General features: G+C 45.3%; 3 protein-coding genes across 5 annotated transcripts; all 3 read left to right on the top strand.

The window, feature by feature from the left end:
• The first annotated feature begins 369 nt into the window (after positions 1 to 369).
• LOC147759321 (uncharacterized) lies at positions 370 to 3278 on the top strand. 2 transcript variants are annotated; one of them, XM_086998294.1, is made up of 5 exons: positions 370 to 1427; positions 1910 to 2132; positions 2250 to 2360; positions 2484 to 2633; positions 3001 to 3278. In XM_086998294.1, the coding sequence occupies exons 1-5, from the start codon at positions 1020 to 1022 to the stop codon at positions 3276 to 3278; spliced, it is 1170 nt and encodes a 389-aa protein (XP_086854420.1). In that variant the 5' UTR covers positions 370 to 1019. The 2 variants fall into 2 exon arrangements, with proteins under 2 accessions (XP_086854420.1, XP_086854421.1); XM_086998295.1 differs by lacking the exon at positions 3001 to 3278 and having other exon boundaries at positions 373 to 1427; positions 2484 to 2717.
• On the top strand, positions 2862 to 8677 carry LOC147759320 (uncharacterized). 2 transcript variants are annotated; one of them, XM_086998293.1, is made up of 9 exons: positions 2862 to 3020; positions 3574 to 4036; positions 4185 to 4512; positions 4674 to 5472; positions 5656 to 5865; positions 6041 to 6289; positions 6510 to 6813; positions 6956 to 7198; positions 7429 to 8677. In XM_086998293.1, exons 2-9 carry the CDS (start codon positions 3789 to 3791, stop codon positions 8042 to 8044), a joined length of 2997 nt encoding a protein of 998 aa, XP_086854419.1. In that variant the 5' UTR covers positions 2862 to 3020; positions 3574 to 3788; the 3' UTR covers positions 8045 to 8677. The 2 variants fall into 2 exon arrangements, with proteins under 2 accessions (XP_086854419.1, XP_086854418.1); XM_086998292.1 differs by lacking the exon at positions 2862 to 3020 and having other exon boundaries at positions 3489 to 4036.
• Positions 8678 to 10263: 1586 nt separating this feature from the next.
• LOC147759319 (uncharacterized) lies at positions 10264 to 13857 on the top strand. Its single transcript, XM_086998302.1, has 7 exons — positions 10264 to 10443; positions 10928 to 11150; positions 11268 to 11396; positions 11504 to 11653; positions 12547 to 13057; positions 13207 to 13534; positions 13696 to 13857. Exons 1-7 carry the CDS (start codon positions 10264 to 10266, stop codon positions 13855 to 13857), a joined length of 1683 nt encoding a protein of 560 aa, XP_086854428.1.
• Positions 13858 to 14326: the final 469 nt, after the last annotated feature.

Below are 14326 nucleotides of genomic sequence, written 5' to 3'. Positions count from 1 at the left end.
TTTACGTTTTTTTAGCATGCAAACGCATTAGGCGACGCTATTCAGCCAAGATCTGGGTCTTAACTCCTACTTAACTCCTAGAGGGCGCAAGTTTGGCCCGTTTTTGGCGATTTGCATTTGCATACACATGCACTTTCGTTATGCACTTTCGTTATAACGCCGGGCACTTTCGTTCTGTATTTTGATGCTGTGTTTTGTTTGCGTTTGTCAATTTGCTACTTTGTAGCACATTTCTCAACTGCAGGAGCAGGAGAAGGGCCTTTTTTGACGATGTTAACGGTCATTTGGCCGTCGGCTACTGTGACACGGTCATGTGACCACAACAAACCGCAATGTTTACAGGAACTAGGCGTGGGGTCCTTTCTTTAGGGGGGAACCATTCACCCGGCCACGGCAAACATTCCAGGTGCGCACTAACGTTTTTAATCGTTTTTGGGGCTTGAAACGCATCTGGTGCCAAGTTGCGCGCCGAAATTGCCCCATCCGCCCCGGGATTTTTGGCGTAATTTTCGCATTTTTTGCCTTTTTCTTTTTTTCTTTTTTGCGCTGGGCCGACAGAGAAGATTGAGTGGGTTCCTTTGCGCAGGGGACATGCGTAGCTTCTCTGTAGAGTGACCCCGAATCACATGACGACTCATGCATACGTCATCGCTGATTTTCCTCAAATCAGCGATTCCAACCAATCACAAACCCAAAATCAGCGATCTGGTCGAAAATCAGCGATGACGTAGGCGAAATCAGCGAATTACGGCCGCAGAAAAGAGGTCACGTGGTACAGGAGTCGTCAAGCACAAGCTATTCAACATGGCGACAAGAGGTAAGTTTTCTCTCGACTCAGCGATTCACCTGCCCGTTGCTCGCTTTAAACGGACTAGATAATTTAAACACCGACACCGATGAAAAGCTCAAGTAGTACCGAGCACGCCGACGTATCAGTCGGCGCAACCAGTTGCACCTTTCCGCTTTTATCGCAATAATTACCTTTTCGCGGGAAAAATCCACGTGGGTGGGTGCTCGACATGACATGTCTGGATTTCTTTGCAGATGAACCGAAAACGCCACTCCCCTCGACCAGATCAAGCGACCCAGTGTTCAGGAGGAGGTCGGATGGAGCACTGACGCTCGGTGAGAGTAACGCCGCGAGGAGGGCTGCTGCTTCTGCAGCCACTGCCTCCCTCACCGCCGCTGCCAAACCACCGGAGAAGGTTGCGGAGGAGGCCAGGTCTGCAGTCATCCAGCTCGGCCTGGATGTCACCGACAAGAAACACCTTCTGGGGCATCACAGGCTGCAGTTTGGAAAATACCGGGGGCAGACCTTCCGGTGGCTGGTCGAGAACTCCCTGGGGTATGCCGCCTACTTGGCAGAGAGTCTGAGCAGGGAGACTCCACACCCCGGCCCGCTGGGTGTGAACAAATACAAGCTCAAGGTAAAATCTTTCCTTTTAAATCTTTTTTGATTGCCTTACTATATGTAATGTGTAAGGTATTGAAAGATTGAAAGTAATGCCCCATGGTGTAAGGTTAGTTGTCTGCACCCCCCCCCCCCCTCCCCATGTCTTTTATAAGTCTTTCATTGGTGTTATACTGGTTTGTGGTGAATAATACTTCAAGTATTCAGTTACTGTGGATACAGACAAACATCATAGTTTAAGTATCTGACATATCTGTCCTCAAGTCACTGATATCTAGTATTGTTAAAGTGGTCTTGTAACACAAACTAGTCGGACTGAAGGTCACCTCCCAGGAAAGGTACAACGCATTGTTTGTATCTTAGCACACACAGTAATATAAATCAGTTGTACTAGTTTCCATTATTGAAAGAGATGATAGTAATTAACATTCATTTCAATTGGACAATGCCTTTATTGTCAGGGTACCTGTCTTAATCACCTTTATTGACTTCACATAGGAGTACCTTGAGCTGTTCCCCCAGGGTCGGGAGGCTATTGCTGCCAAGACCAAGGAGAGGCAGGCAAAACCCACACCACCTGCCAAGCCTGTCCCAGTATCCTCCAGCTCACTTCAGAGCCTCATGGTCGGCAGTCATCTGTCACCAGCAGGGCTCAAAGCTGGAGTGAAGAGACAGCTTGGTCCCCCAGGGCCAACACCCAATCTTAAGAAATCAAGAAGAGGTAAATGACACATGTATTATTACACACATTTTTTTTTTTTTTTTTTCAAATTTAATAGTTGATGTGTGCTTCTGTATCAGTGTATTTATTCCGTTATTCATTTTTTTTTTTTTCCAGCAACGGCGACCCTGCCCAAGTCTGAGGATGTGGAAGTGGTGGACGCCCCCCTTCCTGCCCCAGACAGCACCAACACCGCCGTTGCCAAGAAACCTAAACCCACCACCAGAGGTAAATGTAATTCATGGTAATTTCATTGACGTAAGGACCCTTGTTTTAAGAGTAGCTTTCTAACATCTTTTTACAGTTGTTGCCACTTTTACTTCAGTATATTCTAATTTTGTTCATTTAAAGCGACAGCCGTAGACCCTGAGGAAGTGAGCGACTTGGAACGCCCAGAGCTACCTGTCCCTGCCTCAGCTGGTGCTGGCACCAGTACAGCTGCCGCTCCTGACACCATACCCCAACAGGAGACCAAAAGGCAGAGCTCCCTGCCAGATTCAGGTAAAGACTTTTTGTTTCTTTTCCATGAACAATTTGAGGTCACAGCTGGGATTCAATTTGGAAATTAACCAGTCAATTCAATTTGGAAATTAACCAGTCAATTTTCAGTGAGCAAAAAGTTAACTCCTAGCTGCTGACCTTACATTAAGTGTTTTGTCTGTGACATATCACATACCGCCCCAGCCCTCCTGCCAAGGTGATGATGACAAGAAGAATTCCTTCATGAAAATCTGCACAGCTTAGATTGTGAATTTTAAGATTTTTTATAAAATTAATCGCGCAAAGTGTAATGAAAGAAAATAGTGTAAAACAGAATGTAAAACATTAAGAGTGTTCTATTGTTCTTGTACCTGTTTTCTTTTCACAGTCTTTGGAGGACAGGTGTTGGTGAGTTTGAAATCAAGCTTTCAGAGTTTTATTGTTTTATTTATTATTAATGCACACGTGGCTTATTCACTGACACTTGTAGCATGTGGTGTGTTTTCTTTTTATATGTTTTGGAAGGTGACAGCACAGCAGCAGCAGCAGCACTTTGGTTTTGTTTTCTTTTTCGCTTTTTCGCTTTCCTTTTTTTTTTTTTCTGCATTACTGTGGGTTCCTTACTGTGAGGTGGTTGGTGTTTGTATTGCCTGTAGATTAGCATAAAAGAGCTGAACATGCAATAACTTTTTTTTGTTTGTGGGTGATAAGGTTAAAGATATGAGGATGTATTTAAATGATAACTATTGACCATAAAGTAAACAAAGTCCAAGCAGTGATTAATCTGTTACTTTTAATAACCTCCAATGCAGAAGATACATGATAAGTAAGAATGAGTAATTTTTAAAAGTAATGAGAAAGTATGTCAGCTCTTGTAAAGTGTGATATATGTTCATGATTTTCTTTTATTTCAGGTTTCCCCCTCTATTATTTTGTACTTATTGCTCTTCACTTGTTCCAGTGCCCGTGGATGACACTGATCTGATCCCTCTGTCATGGAAGGCCAGCCTGCCACCACATGAAGCACAGTGGGTTTCCCGTGCCTTGTTTACCACCCGCCGGGGCCAACTGAAGCAAGAGCTGCAGCTGTGGTGGCACCCACCATCACCCAGACTGGTCCACGCCCAGCCCCCTAGAACAGCAGGGCCTTTCTTCACCCACCCCTTCTTCCTCTGGATGCCACGCCGCATGTTCAGGGCTCAGCTGTCTTGCTCTGTGCCATCATGCAAGGGTCGCCAGTTAACATCCTGCGGTTTCTTCAAGACTGTCCGCCGCGTCCTTGACATCGATGGCTACTTTTACATGGGCACTGAGTACCTGGAGTGCGGCGCCTGTCACAAGAAGTATGCGGGTTGGAGTGGGGAAATCCTCCAACAGCTGGACGTGGCGACAAGGGGGAAATTTCCAGCACTGCTCACATACAGGTAATTTCAAAACTTTTCTTTTTTTTTCTTTTTTTAATTTATGGAATTCTTGCATTTAATATCAGTTCATTTGAAAATCTATTTCAGCGGACAAAATAACTCTGTCTTTACATTTATAACTTATTCTGTTCTTGATTCTTTGTTGCAGGTACTCTTGCTCTACCCGGGTAGTTTCTCTCCTGAGAGAGCGATCTCTTGGGAACAGCACTACTCGGCTGAGTAAGCAACTGTGTGAGCAGCACACCAGGGATTGGCTAAGCAGGGTAGCCAATTTCCTCTCAGTTGTAGACAAGTTTGCCAGCTCATCCCTTGTGCAGAGAACAAGTCCTCTTCAGCCGTTACCCTTTGAAAGACTCCCGGGGCCAGCATGGCTACAAACTGTGCTGGTCCGTGACGTGTTGTTGAGGCTTGATGAGATCAAAGCCAAGGTGACCTCCACCTTTGGATCCGTCTTGAAGATGGACTCCACCAAAAAGGTATGTACAGTTTTTGTTCTGATTTGCTCTCTTAAACTTTGTACAGTGAACAGTTTTGAAAACAAAACAACAAAACACACACACACAAAAAAAAAAAAAAAAAAAAAAAATTTCTTTAAGAAAATGTATTAAGTGTCATATTTCCCCCCTCCGTTTTTCAGGTAGCCAAAAAGCTGGCAGGAGAGGCTGCAGGCTCAGCTGCCTGGTGCACCAACGTGGGCAATGAACACGGCCAGGTACTGACCTCAGTACTCACTGCTCAGGAGGGAGCTGGCCTGACCAAGATGGCCCAGGGCCTCGTGAGGCGGTACCAGCTCAGTGAACAGCCTCCACCCAAGGTGATGTATGTTGACAGGGACTGCTGCTCCACCTCCGGTCCCTGCAATGTCAAGAAGCTGTTTGCTGGCTGGCCCCATCTGGTGGTGCGACTGGACGTGTGGCACTTCATGCGCAGGTTCGCCTCCTGTGTCACCACGGAAAGCCACCCACTATACGCCGTCTTCATGAAGAAGTTGTCTGCCTGCATTTTTGAGTGGGACGCAGATGATCTGGCAGCACTTCGAGATGCCAAGCTGGGCCAACTACAACTACAGGGCGCTGGCGTCAGCCCAGACAACATCATGCAGCACATCTCGCGCAAGGAGTTAGAGAAACACTGCCGTCGCCGCACCCGCGGTGTAGCTGAAACCACTCGTCTCTTGCAGTCGCTGGTCGACACGCTGGACAGTGATCAGGGGTGCGACGCGCTAGGAGTACCTCTCCTTGATCACGAGAGAGTGCAAGACATGTGGGCCTCTCAACAGCGCCACATACCATGCCTCCAGGACGTCGAAGGGGTCTCTCTGTACACCCAGACTGGAACTCTGAGGAAGGGCGGGAAGGAGCTGAAGGTCTACAGGTGTGCGAGGGGCTCAGTTTCCCTGGAGAGCTTCCATTCTCATATTGTTAGATTCATTCCCGGTAAGCACAACCACACACACCGACAGACTGCTTGGTTACCTGAAAGTAGATTTAAAATCACTTTAGACTGACTTAATTTTGATGCATTGGTACTTGTTAAATTAAACTTAACATTTTTGTTGAAAATTTGTGGTTATTGAACACTTGCAGCTAATTTTCTCCCTTTTTTCTTGTTTTTAACAGGACAAAGTGCCTCTGCCACAAATTTCCAAGCCTACATCCTGGAAGGAATTGTTCGGTGGAACCAGGATCGTGCGCTGGCCGCAATTGACAATGGGGACACCGAACTTCGCTGCTATGATGGACAGCTCGTCCAGGCAGTGAACCATCTGGGAGAACGGGTGCTTGGCAATACCATCGTGCCAAATGCTGTGGTCCCCAGGAAATACACTGGTAATTAAAGTGATTTAGGTTTCGTGTAATTTATAGGAATATAATTAGTTTAGATGTAATTGCAGCCAAGAAATTATTTTTGGAAAAAATAAATAAATAAATAAATAAATAAATACATGAAAAAAAAAATGAGGCCTGCTACTAATAATTCTCTCATTTCTCTCTTTACTTCCAGGTGAGCTTCTAGGGTGCGAGTACCTGCTCGATCAGACGGGAAAGGCCCTAGAACCTGTAAAACTGGACCCAGATGCACCCGAGGAGGAGGTTGTCGAGACAGTGGAGGAAGATGCTGATGATGAGGGGTTCTCTGAAGACTGTGATCCCACAATTGCAGATGCTGACGAGGACCCTGTATTCCACATCCCTCCCAGACCACACACCTCCTCCGTGACAGAGGCAACCAATACCTCTCCACCCAGAGAAGGTAAATTTTTAGATTATTACTATTGTAATTATTATTATTATTTCTTTATTATTATTATTATTTTTCTTTATATGTTAATTCCAGATATGTAGCTATGCAAGTCAGTTGCCCTGTTCTGTTCACACAAGGTTATTTTATTTATTTTTTTTTTTTTTCAGGTGATATTTCTTTTTTCCCCTCCCCCCTCATTATATCGGCATATTTTTTTTTTACTTTCCAGAAGAGGTGCCCCTTGAAGAACCAACACCCAAGGTAGATGAGACTTCAGAGTCAGTGGACAGACATCATATCCCCGGTTATGATGCCGTAACGAAGCTGGCTTCTGTACTCGTCTCCCTACGTACCATCGAGAGGGAGTGCCTCCTAACCGAAGATGTGGAGAAGATAATCCACCACTGGGAGGCGTTGCCAGAAATGGACAAACAACGCCTCCGTTACACTCCACACTTCAAGAGGAGGCACACAAAGGGGCGATTTGCCTCTTCCAAGAACACCATCACTCCTGGGGTGGAGAGTGTCAAGAAGTAAGTTTTTTTTTTTTTTTTTTCAGCTAAGATTGTATTAACACTTATTTTTCAGAAGATATTGGCATGAAATAGACCAAATAATAATAATAATAATAATAATAATACAAGAAAAAATTAAGTTTTTCCTTTGTACTTTCAGGTGCATGCTGGGGACTGGCACCCCTGCGCGTGAGCCTTCCGAATCCAGGGTAGTGGAGGCCGTCATAATGCAACTAATGGAGGCCCATGATGCTCCGTGGAAGGGAGGCAAAAGACAACACCCGTGGGGAGTCATCATGCGGGACTATGAGAGGATCACCAGGCTCCTTTTCAACAACGCCCGTGTGATGGAAAAAACAACCCTCCAGCTCTTCTCCATAAACATGAGGACACTACATACATGGTAATTTCTCAACTGACTCGACTGTCACAGCAACATTGTAAAATGTTAATTCCTCACTTAAATTAGATTCCTGAAAAGTCACCAATTAAACTGATACAATGATATTGCTAGTGCTTTTTTTTTTTTTTTTTTCCAATTTCATTTCAGTTTTTATTTTTTATTTTCTTTCAGATTTAAGAATATTTAAAGATTATTTCCTGATTATTCTTTTTTTTTCTTTTCTTCCATAGGCACAACAGGACTACAGATGAGCAGTACAGGGCCTCCCTTCTACAGGGGATGTCCCTGCCCGCTCCTCCTGCAACAGCAACAACACCGCTGCCTGCTGCCAGGCAGCTGCTACCGCGGCTGCCAGTGCCCTCTGGAACACCGCACCAGTACCACCTGCCTAAAGACACCACAGGCACTGCGGTGCTGAGAAGAGATGGGAAGAAGAAGAAGAAGAAGAAGATGAAGCCAGCCCGCGCAACAGAGACACAGTCCAAACAAGTGGTCGTGGTCCCACAACCTGTTGGATTTTTTCCACCTGGCATTCTGCCGCACCAGTTGGCACCAGCACCCGCCCAGTGGACCACCTTCGCACCCACGGTGATGACCCCAATACCAGGTTTTCCACCCTGGTCCCAACCACTTCCACAGTCAACTACACCAGCTCCGGTTGTGGCTAAGAGGACCAGAAAAACAAACAACTGTAAGAAATGTGGAAAACCACGCAACATCCAGGCGGGTCATAGCGGCTACCGTGGCCATACATACTGCCCTGACAACGCAGAGGGCCTGACGTACTTAGCCTGGAAGGAACGAATGAAGGCCCTCTTAGAACAACAACAACAACAACAACAGTGAGGGCAGTATAAATAAGGACTGTGTCTTCCCAAAATGACATTATTCTCGACAGCTGGAGTGTCATTTTTTATTTAATTATACAAAGACAGCTGGACTGTCATCATATATTTATACACAGACAGCTGGACTGTCATTAATGCAACAAACAATGCAAGGGAAGTGTGCAATAGCTTGGTTAGCTGGCAATTCACTTATTCAAGGATAGCTGGACTATCTCTTATTTATTCAATGCAACTGCAATGCAAAAACAACTGTGCAATAATTTGTTCCAAGATAGCTGGACTATCACCTACTTATTCAATGCAACTGCGATGCAAAAACAACTGTGCAATAATTTGTTCCAAGATAGCTGGACTATCACCTACTTATTCAATGCAACTGCGATGCAATAACAACTGTGCAATAATTTGTTCCAAGATAGCTGGACTATCACCTACTTATTCAATGCAACTGCGATGCAAAAACAACTCTGCAATAATTTGTTCCAAGATAGCTGGACTATCACCTACTTATTCAATGCAACTGCGATGCAAAAACAACTGTGCAATAATTTGTTCCAAGATAGCTGGACTATCACCTACTTATTCAATGCAACTGTGATGCAAAAACAACAAGACAGCTGGACTATCATCTATTTATATATATATATATATATTAAAAAAAAAAATCACTGACTTATTTCAATCATTTATGCAACTACAAAACGCAGAAAAAAACTGCTATCTGCATTGAGGTTCAATAAATTGATTCATATACAACCTGCATTCTTTGTTTCAATTTGTATATTGATTTTAAAAAAAAACAGTAAACTGAAAATAAAACGGAATTTGTACATTTAATTTAATTTTGATGAACAGTACAAGTAAATTGAAAGTAGAATGCAGAGCACGTTTCTGTATTCCCCCCCCCTCCCCTTCTTTTCCCCACCACGATCTCAACTGTAGCAATCTGTCACAACCAAGGTTATTTACGTTTTTTTAGCATGCAAAACGCATTAGGCGACGCTATTCAGCCAAGATCTGGGTCTTAACTCCTACTTAACTCCTAGAGGGCGCAAGTTTGGCCCGTTTTTGGCGATTTGCATTTGCATACACATGCACTTTCGTTATGCACTTTCGTTATAACGCCGGCACTTTCGTTCTGTATTTTGATGCTGTGTTTTGTTTGCGTTTGTCAATTTGCTACTTTGTAAGCACATTTCTCAACTGCAGGAGCAGTGAGAAGGGCCTTTTTTGACGATGTTAACGGTCATTTGGCCGTCGGCTACTGTGACACGGTCATGTGACCACAACAAACCGCAATGTTTACAGGAACTAGGCGTGGGGTCCTTTCTTTAGGGGGGAACCATTCACCCGGCCACGGCAAACATTCCAGGTGCGCACTAACGTTTTTAATCGTTTTTGGGGCTTGAAACGCATCTGGTGCCAAGTTGCGCGCCGAAATTGCCCCCATCCGCCCCGGGATTTTTGGCGTAATTTTCGCATTTTTTGCCTTTTTTCTTTTTTTCTTTTTTGCGCTGGGCCGACAGAGAAGATTGAGTGGGTTCCTTTGCGCAGGGGACATGCGTAGCTTCTCTGTAGAGTGACCCCGAATCACATGACGACTCATGCATACGTCATCGCTGATTTTCCTCAAATCAGCGATTCCAACCAATCACAAACCCAAAATCAGCGATCTGGTCGAAAATCAGCGATGACGTAGGCGAAATCAGCGAATTACGGCCGCAGAAAAGAGGTCACGTGGTACAGGAGTCGTCAAGCACAAGCTATTCAACATGGCGACAAGAGGTAAGTTTTCTCTCGACTCAGCGATTCACCTGCCCGTTGCTCGCTTTAAAACGGACTAGATAATTTAAACACCGACACCGATGAAAAGCTCAAGTAGTACCGAGCACGCCGACGTATCAGTCGGCGCAACCAGTTGCACCTTCCGCTTTTATCGCAATAATTACCTTTTCGCGGGAAAAATCCACGTGGGTGGGTGCTCGACATGACATGTCTGGATTTCTTTGCAGATGAACCGAAAAACGCCACTCCCCTCGACCAGATCAAGCGACCCAGTGTTCAGGAGGAGGTCGGATGGAGCACTGACGCTCGGTGAGAGTAACGCCGCGAGGAGGGCTGCTGCTTCTGCAGCCACTGCCTCCCTCACCGCCGCTGCCAAACCACCGGAGAAGGTTGCGGAGGAGGCCAGGTCTGCAGTCATCCAGCTCGGCCTGGATGTCACCGACAAGAAACACCTTCTGGGGCATCACAGGCTGCAGTTTGGAAAATACCGGGGGCAGACCTTCCGGTGGCTGGTCGAGAACTCCCTGGGGTATGCCGCCCTACTTGGCAGAGAGTCTGAGCAGGGAGACTCCACACCCCGGCCCGCTGGGTGTGAACAAATACAAGCTCAAGGTAAAATCTTTCCTTTTAAATCTTTTTTGATTGCCTTACTATATGTAATGTGTAAGGTATTGAAAGATTGAAAGTAATGCCCCATGGTGTAAGGTTAGTTGTCTGCACCCCCCCCCCCCCCCTCCCCATGTCTTTTATAAGTCTTTCATTGGTGTTATACTGGTTTGTGGTGAATAATACTTCAAGTATTCAGTTACTGTGGATACAGACAAACATCATAGTTTAAGTATCTGACATATCTGTCCTCAAGTCACTGATATCTAGTATTGTTAAAGTGGTCTTGTAACACAAACTAGTCGGACTGAAGGTCACCTCCCAGGAAAGGTACAACGCATTGTTTGTATCTTAGCACACACAGTAATATAAATCAGTTGTACTAGTTTCCATTATTGAAAGAGATGATAGTAATTAACATTCATTTCAATTGGACAATGCCTTTATTGTCAGGGTACCTGTCTTAATCACCTTTATTGACTTCACATAGGAGTACCTTGAGCTGTTCCCCCAGGGTCGGGAGGCTATTGCTGCCAAGACCAAGGAGAGGCAGGCAAAACCCACACCACCTGCCAAGCCTGTCCCAGTATCCTCCAGCTCACTTCAGAGCCTCATGGTCGGCAGTCATCTGTCACCAGCAGGGCTCAAAGCTGGAGTGAAGAGACAGCTTGGTCCCCCAGGGCCAACACCCAATCTTAAGAAATCAAGAAGAGGTAAATGACACATGTATTATTACACACATTTTTTTTTTTTTTTTTTCAAATTTAATAGTTGATGTGTGCTTCTGTATCAGTGTATTTATTCCGTTATTCATTTTTTTTTTTTTCCAGCAACGGCGACCCTGCCCAAGTCTGAGGATGTGGAAGTGGTGGACGCCCCCCTTCCTGCCCCAGACAGCACCAACAACCCGCCGTTGCCAAGAAACCTAAACCCACCACCAGAGGTAAATGTAATTCATGGTAATTTCATTGACGTAAGGACCCTTGTTTTAAGAGTAGCTTTCTAACATCTTTTTACAGTTGTTGCCACTTTTACTTCAGTATATTCTAATTTTGTTCATTTAAAGCGACAGCCGTAGACCCTGAGGAAGTGAGCGACTTGGAACGCCCAGAGCTACCTGTCCCTGCCTCAGCTGGTGCTGGCACCAGTACAGCTGCCGCTCCTGACACCATACCCCAACAGGAGACCAAAAGGCAGAGCTCCCTGCCAGATTCAGGTAAAGACTTTTTGTTTCTTTTCCATGAACAATTTGAGGTCACAGCTGGGATTCAATTTGGAAATTAACCAGTCAATTCAATTTGGAAATTAACCAGTCAATTTTCAGTGAGCAAAAAGTTAACTCCTAGCTGCTGACCTTACATTAAGTGTTTTGTCTGTGACATATCACATACCGCCCCAGCCCTCCTGCCAAGGTGATGATGACAAGAAGAATTCCTTCATGAAAATCTGCACAGCTTAGATTGTGAATTTTAAGATTTTTTATAAAATTAATCGCGCAAAGTGTAATGAAAGAAAATAGTGTAAAACAGAATGTAAAACATTAAGAGTGTTCTATTGTTCTTGTACCTGTTTTCTTTTCACAGTCTTTGGAGGACAGGTGTTGGTGAGTTTGAAATCAAGCTTTCAGAGTTTTATTGTTTTATTTATTATTAATGCACACGTGGCTTATTCACTGACACTTGTAGCATGTGGTGTGTTTTCTTTTTATATGTTTTGGAAGGTGACAGCACAGCAGCAGCAGCAGCACTTTGGTTTTGTTTTCTTTTTCGCTTTTTCGCTTTCCTTTTTTTTTTTTTCTGCATTACTGTGGGTTCCTTACTGTGAGGTGGTTGGTGTTTGTATTGCCTGTAGATTAGCATAAAAGAGCTGAACATGCAATAACTTTTTTTTGTTTGTGGGTGATAAGGTTAAAGATATGAGGATGTATTTAAATGATAACTATTGACCATAAAGTAAACAAAGTCCAAGCAGTGATTAATCTGTTACTTTTAATAACCTCCAATGCAGAAGATACATGATAAGTAAGAATGAGTAATTTTTAAAAGTAATGAGAAAGTATGTCAGCTCTTGTAAAGTGTGATATATGTTCATGATTTTCTTTTATTTCAGGTTTCCCCCCTCTATTATTTTGTACTTATTGCTCTTCACTTGTTCCAGTGCCCGTGGATGACACTGATCTGATCCCTCTGTCATGGAAGGCCAGCCTGCCACCACATGAAGCACAGTGGGTTTCCCGTGCCTTGTTTACCACCCGCCGGGGCCAACTGAAGCAAGAGCTGCAGCTGTGGTGGCACCCACCATCACCCAGACTGGTCCACGCCCAGCCCCCTAGAACAGCAGGGCCTTTCTTCACCCACCCCTTCTTCCTCTGGATGCCACGCCGCATGTTCAGGGCTCAGCTGTCTTGCTCTGTGCCATCATGCAAGGGTCGCCAGTTAACATCCTGCGGTTTCTTCAAGACTGTCCGCCGCGTCCTTGACATCGATGGCTACTTTTACATGGGCACTGAGTACCTGGAGTGCGGCGCCTGTCACAAGAAGTATGCGGGTTGGAGTGGGGAAATCCTCCAACAGCTGGACGTGGCGACAAGGGGGAAATTTCCAGCACTGCTCACATACAGGTAATTTCAAAACTTTTCTTTTTTTTTTCTTTTTTTAATTTATGGAATTCTTGCATTTAATATCAGTTCATTTGAAAATCTATTTCAGCGGACAAAATAACTCTGTCTTTACATTTATAACTTATTCTGTTCTTGATTCTTTGTTGCAGGTACTCTTGCTCTACCCGGGTAGTTTCTCTCCTGAGAGAGCGATCTCTTGGGAACAGCACTACTCGGCTGAGTAAGCAACTGTGTGAGCAGCACACCAGGGATTGGCTAAGCAGGGTAGCCAATTTCCTCTCAGTTGTAGACAAGTTTGCCAGCTCATCCCTTGTGCAGAGAACAAGTCCTCTTCAGCCGTTACCCTTTGAAAGACTCCCGGGGCCAGCATGGCTACAAACTGTGCTGGTCCGTGACGTGTTGTTGAGGCTTGATGAGATCAAAGCCAAGGTGACCTCCACCTTTGGATCCGTCTTGAAGATGGACTCCACCAAAAAGGTATGTACAGTTTTTGTTCTGATTTGCTCTCTTAAACTTTGTACAGTGAACAGTTTTGAAAACAAAACAACAAAACACACACACAAAAAAAAAAAAAAAAAAAAAAAAAATTTCTTTAAGAAAATGTATTAAGTGTCATATTTCCCCCCTCCGTTTTTCAGGTAGCCAAAAAGCTGGCAGGAGAGGCTGCAGGCTCAGCTGCCTGGTGCACCAACGTGGGCAATGAACACGGCCAGGTACTGACCTCAGTACTCACTGCTCAGGAGGGAGCTGGCCTGACCAAGATGGCCCAGGGCCTCGTGAGGGCGGTACCAGCTCAGTGAACAGCCTCCACCCAAGGTGATGTATGTTGACAGGGACTGCTGCTCCACCTCCGGTCCCTGCAATGTCAAGAAGCTGTTTGCTGGCTGGCCCCATCTGGTGGTGCGACTGGACGTGTGGCACTTCATGCGCAGGTTCGCCTCCTGTGTCACCACGGAAAGCCACCCACTATACGCCGTCTTCATGAAGAAGTTGTCTGCCTGCATTTTTGAGTGGGACGCAGATGATCTGGCAGCACTTCGAGATGCCAAGCTGGGCCAACTACAACTACAGGGCGCTGGCGTCAGCCCAGACAACATCATGCAGCACATCTCGCGCAAGGAGTTAGAGAAACACTGCCGTCGCCGCACCCGCGGTGTAGCTGAAACCACTCGTCTCTTGCAGTCGCTGGTCGACACGCTGGACAGTGATCAGGGGGTGCGACGCGCTAGGAGTACCTCTCCTTGATCACGAGAGAGTGCAAGACATGTG

Source organism: Lingula anatina, unplaced genomic scaffold (genome assembly GCF_051362555.1).
Source record: "Lingula anatina isolate TDL-2025a unplaced genomic scaffold, LinAna3.0 unanchor8, whole genome shotgun sequence".
NCBI lineage: Eukaryota > Metazoa > Brachiopoda > Lingulata > Lingulida > Lingulidae > Lingula > Lingula anatina.
Note: the sequence above shows the minus strand (reverse complement) of the source record. Positions and strands in the feature narration are given on the sequence as shown.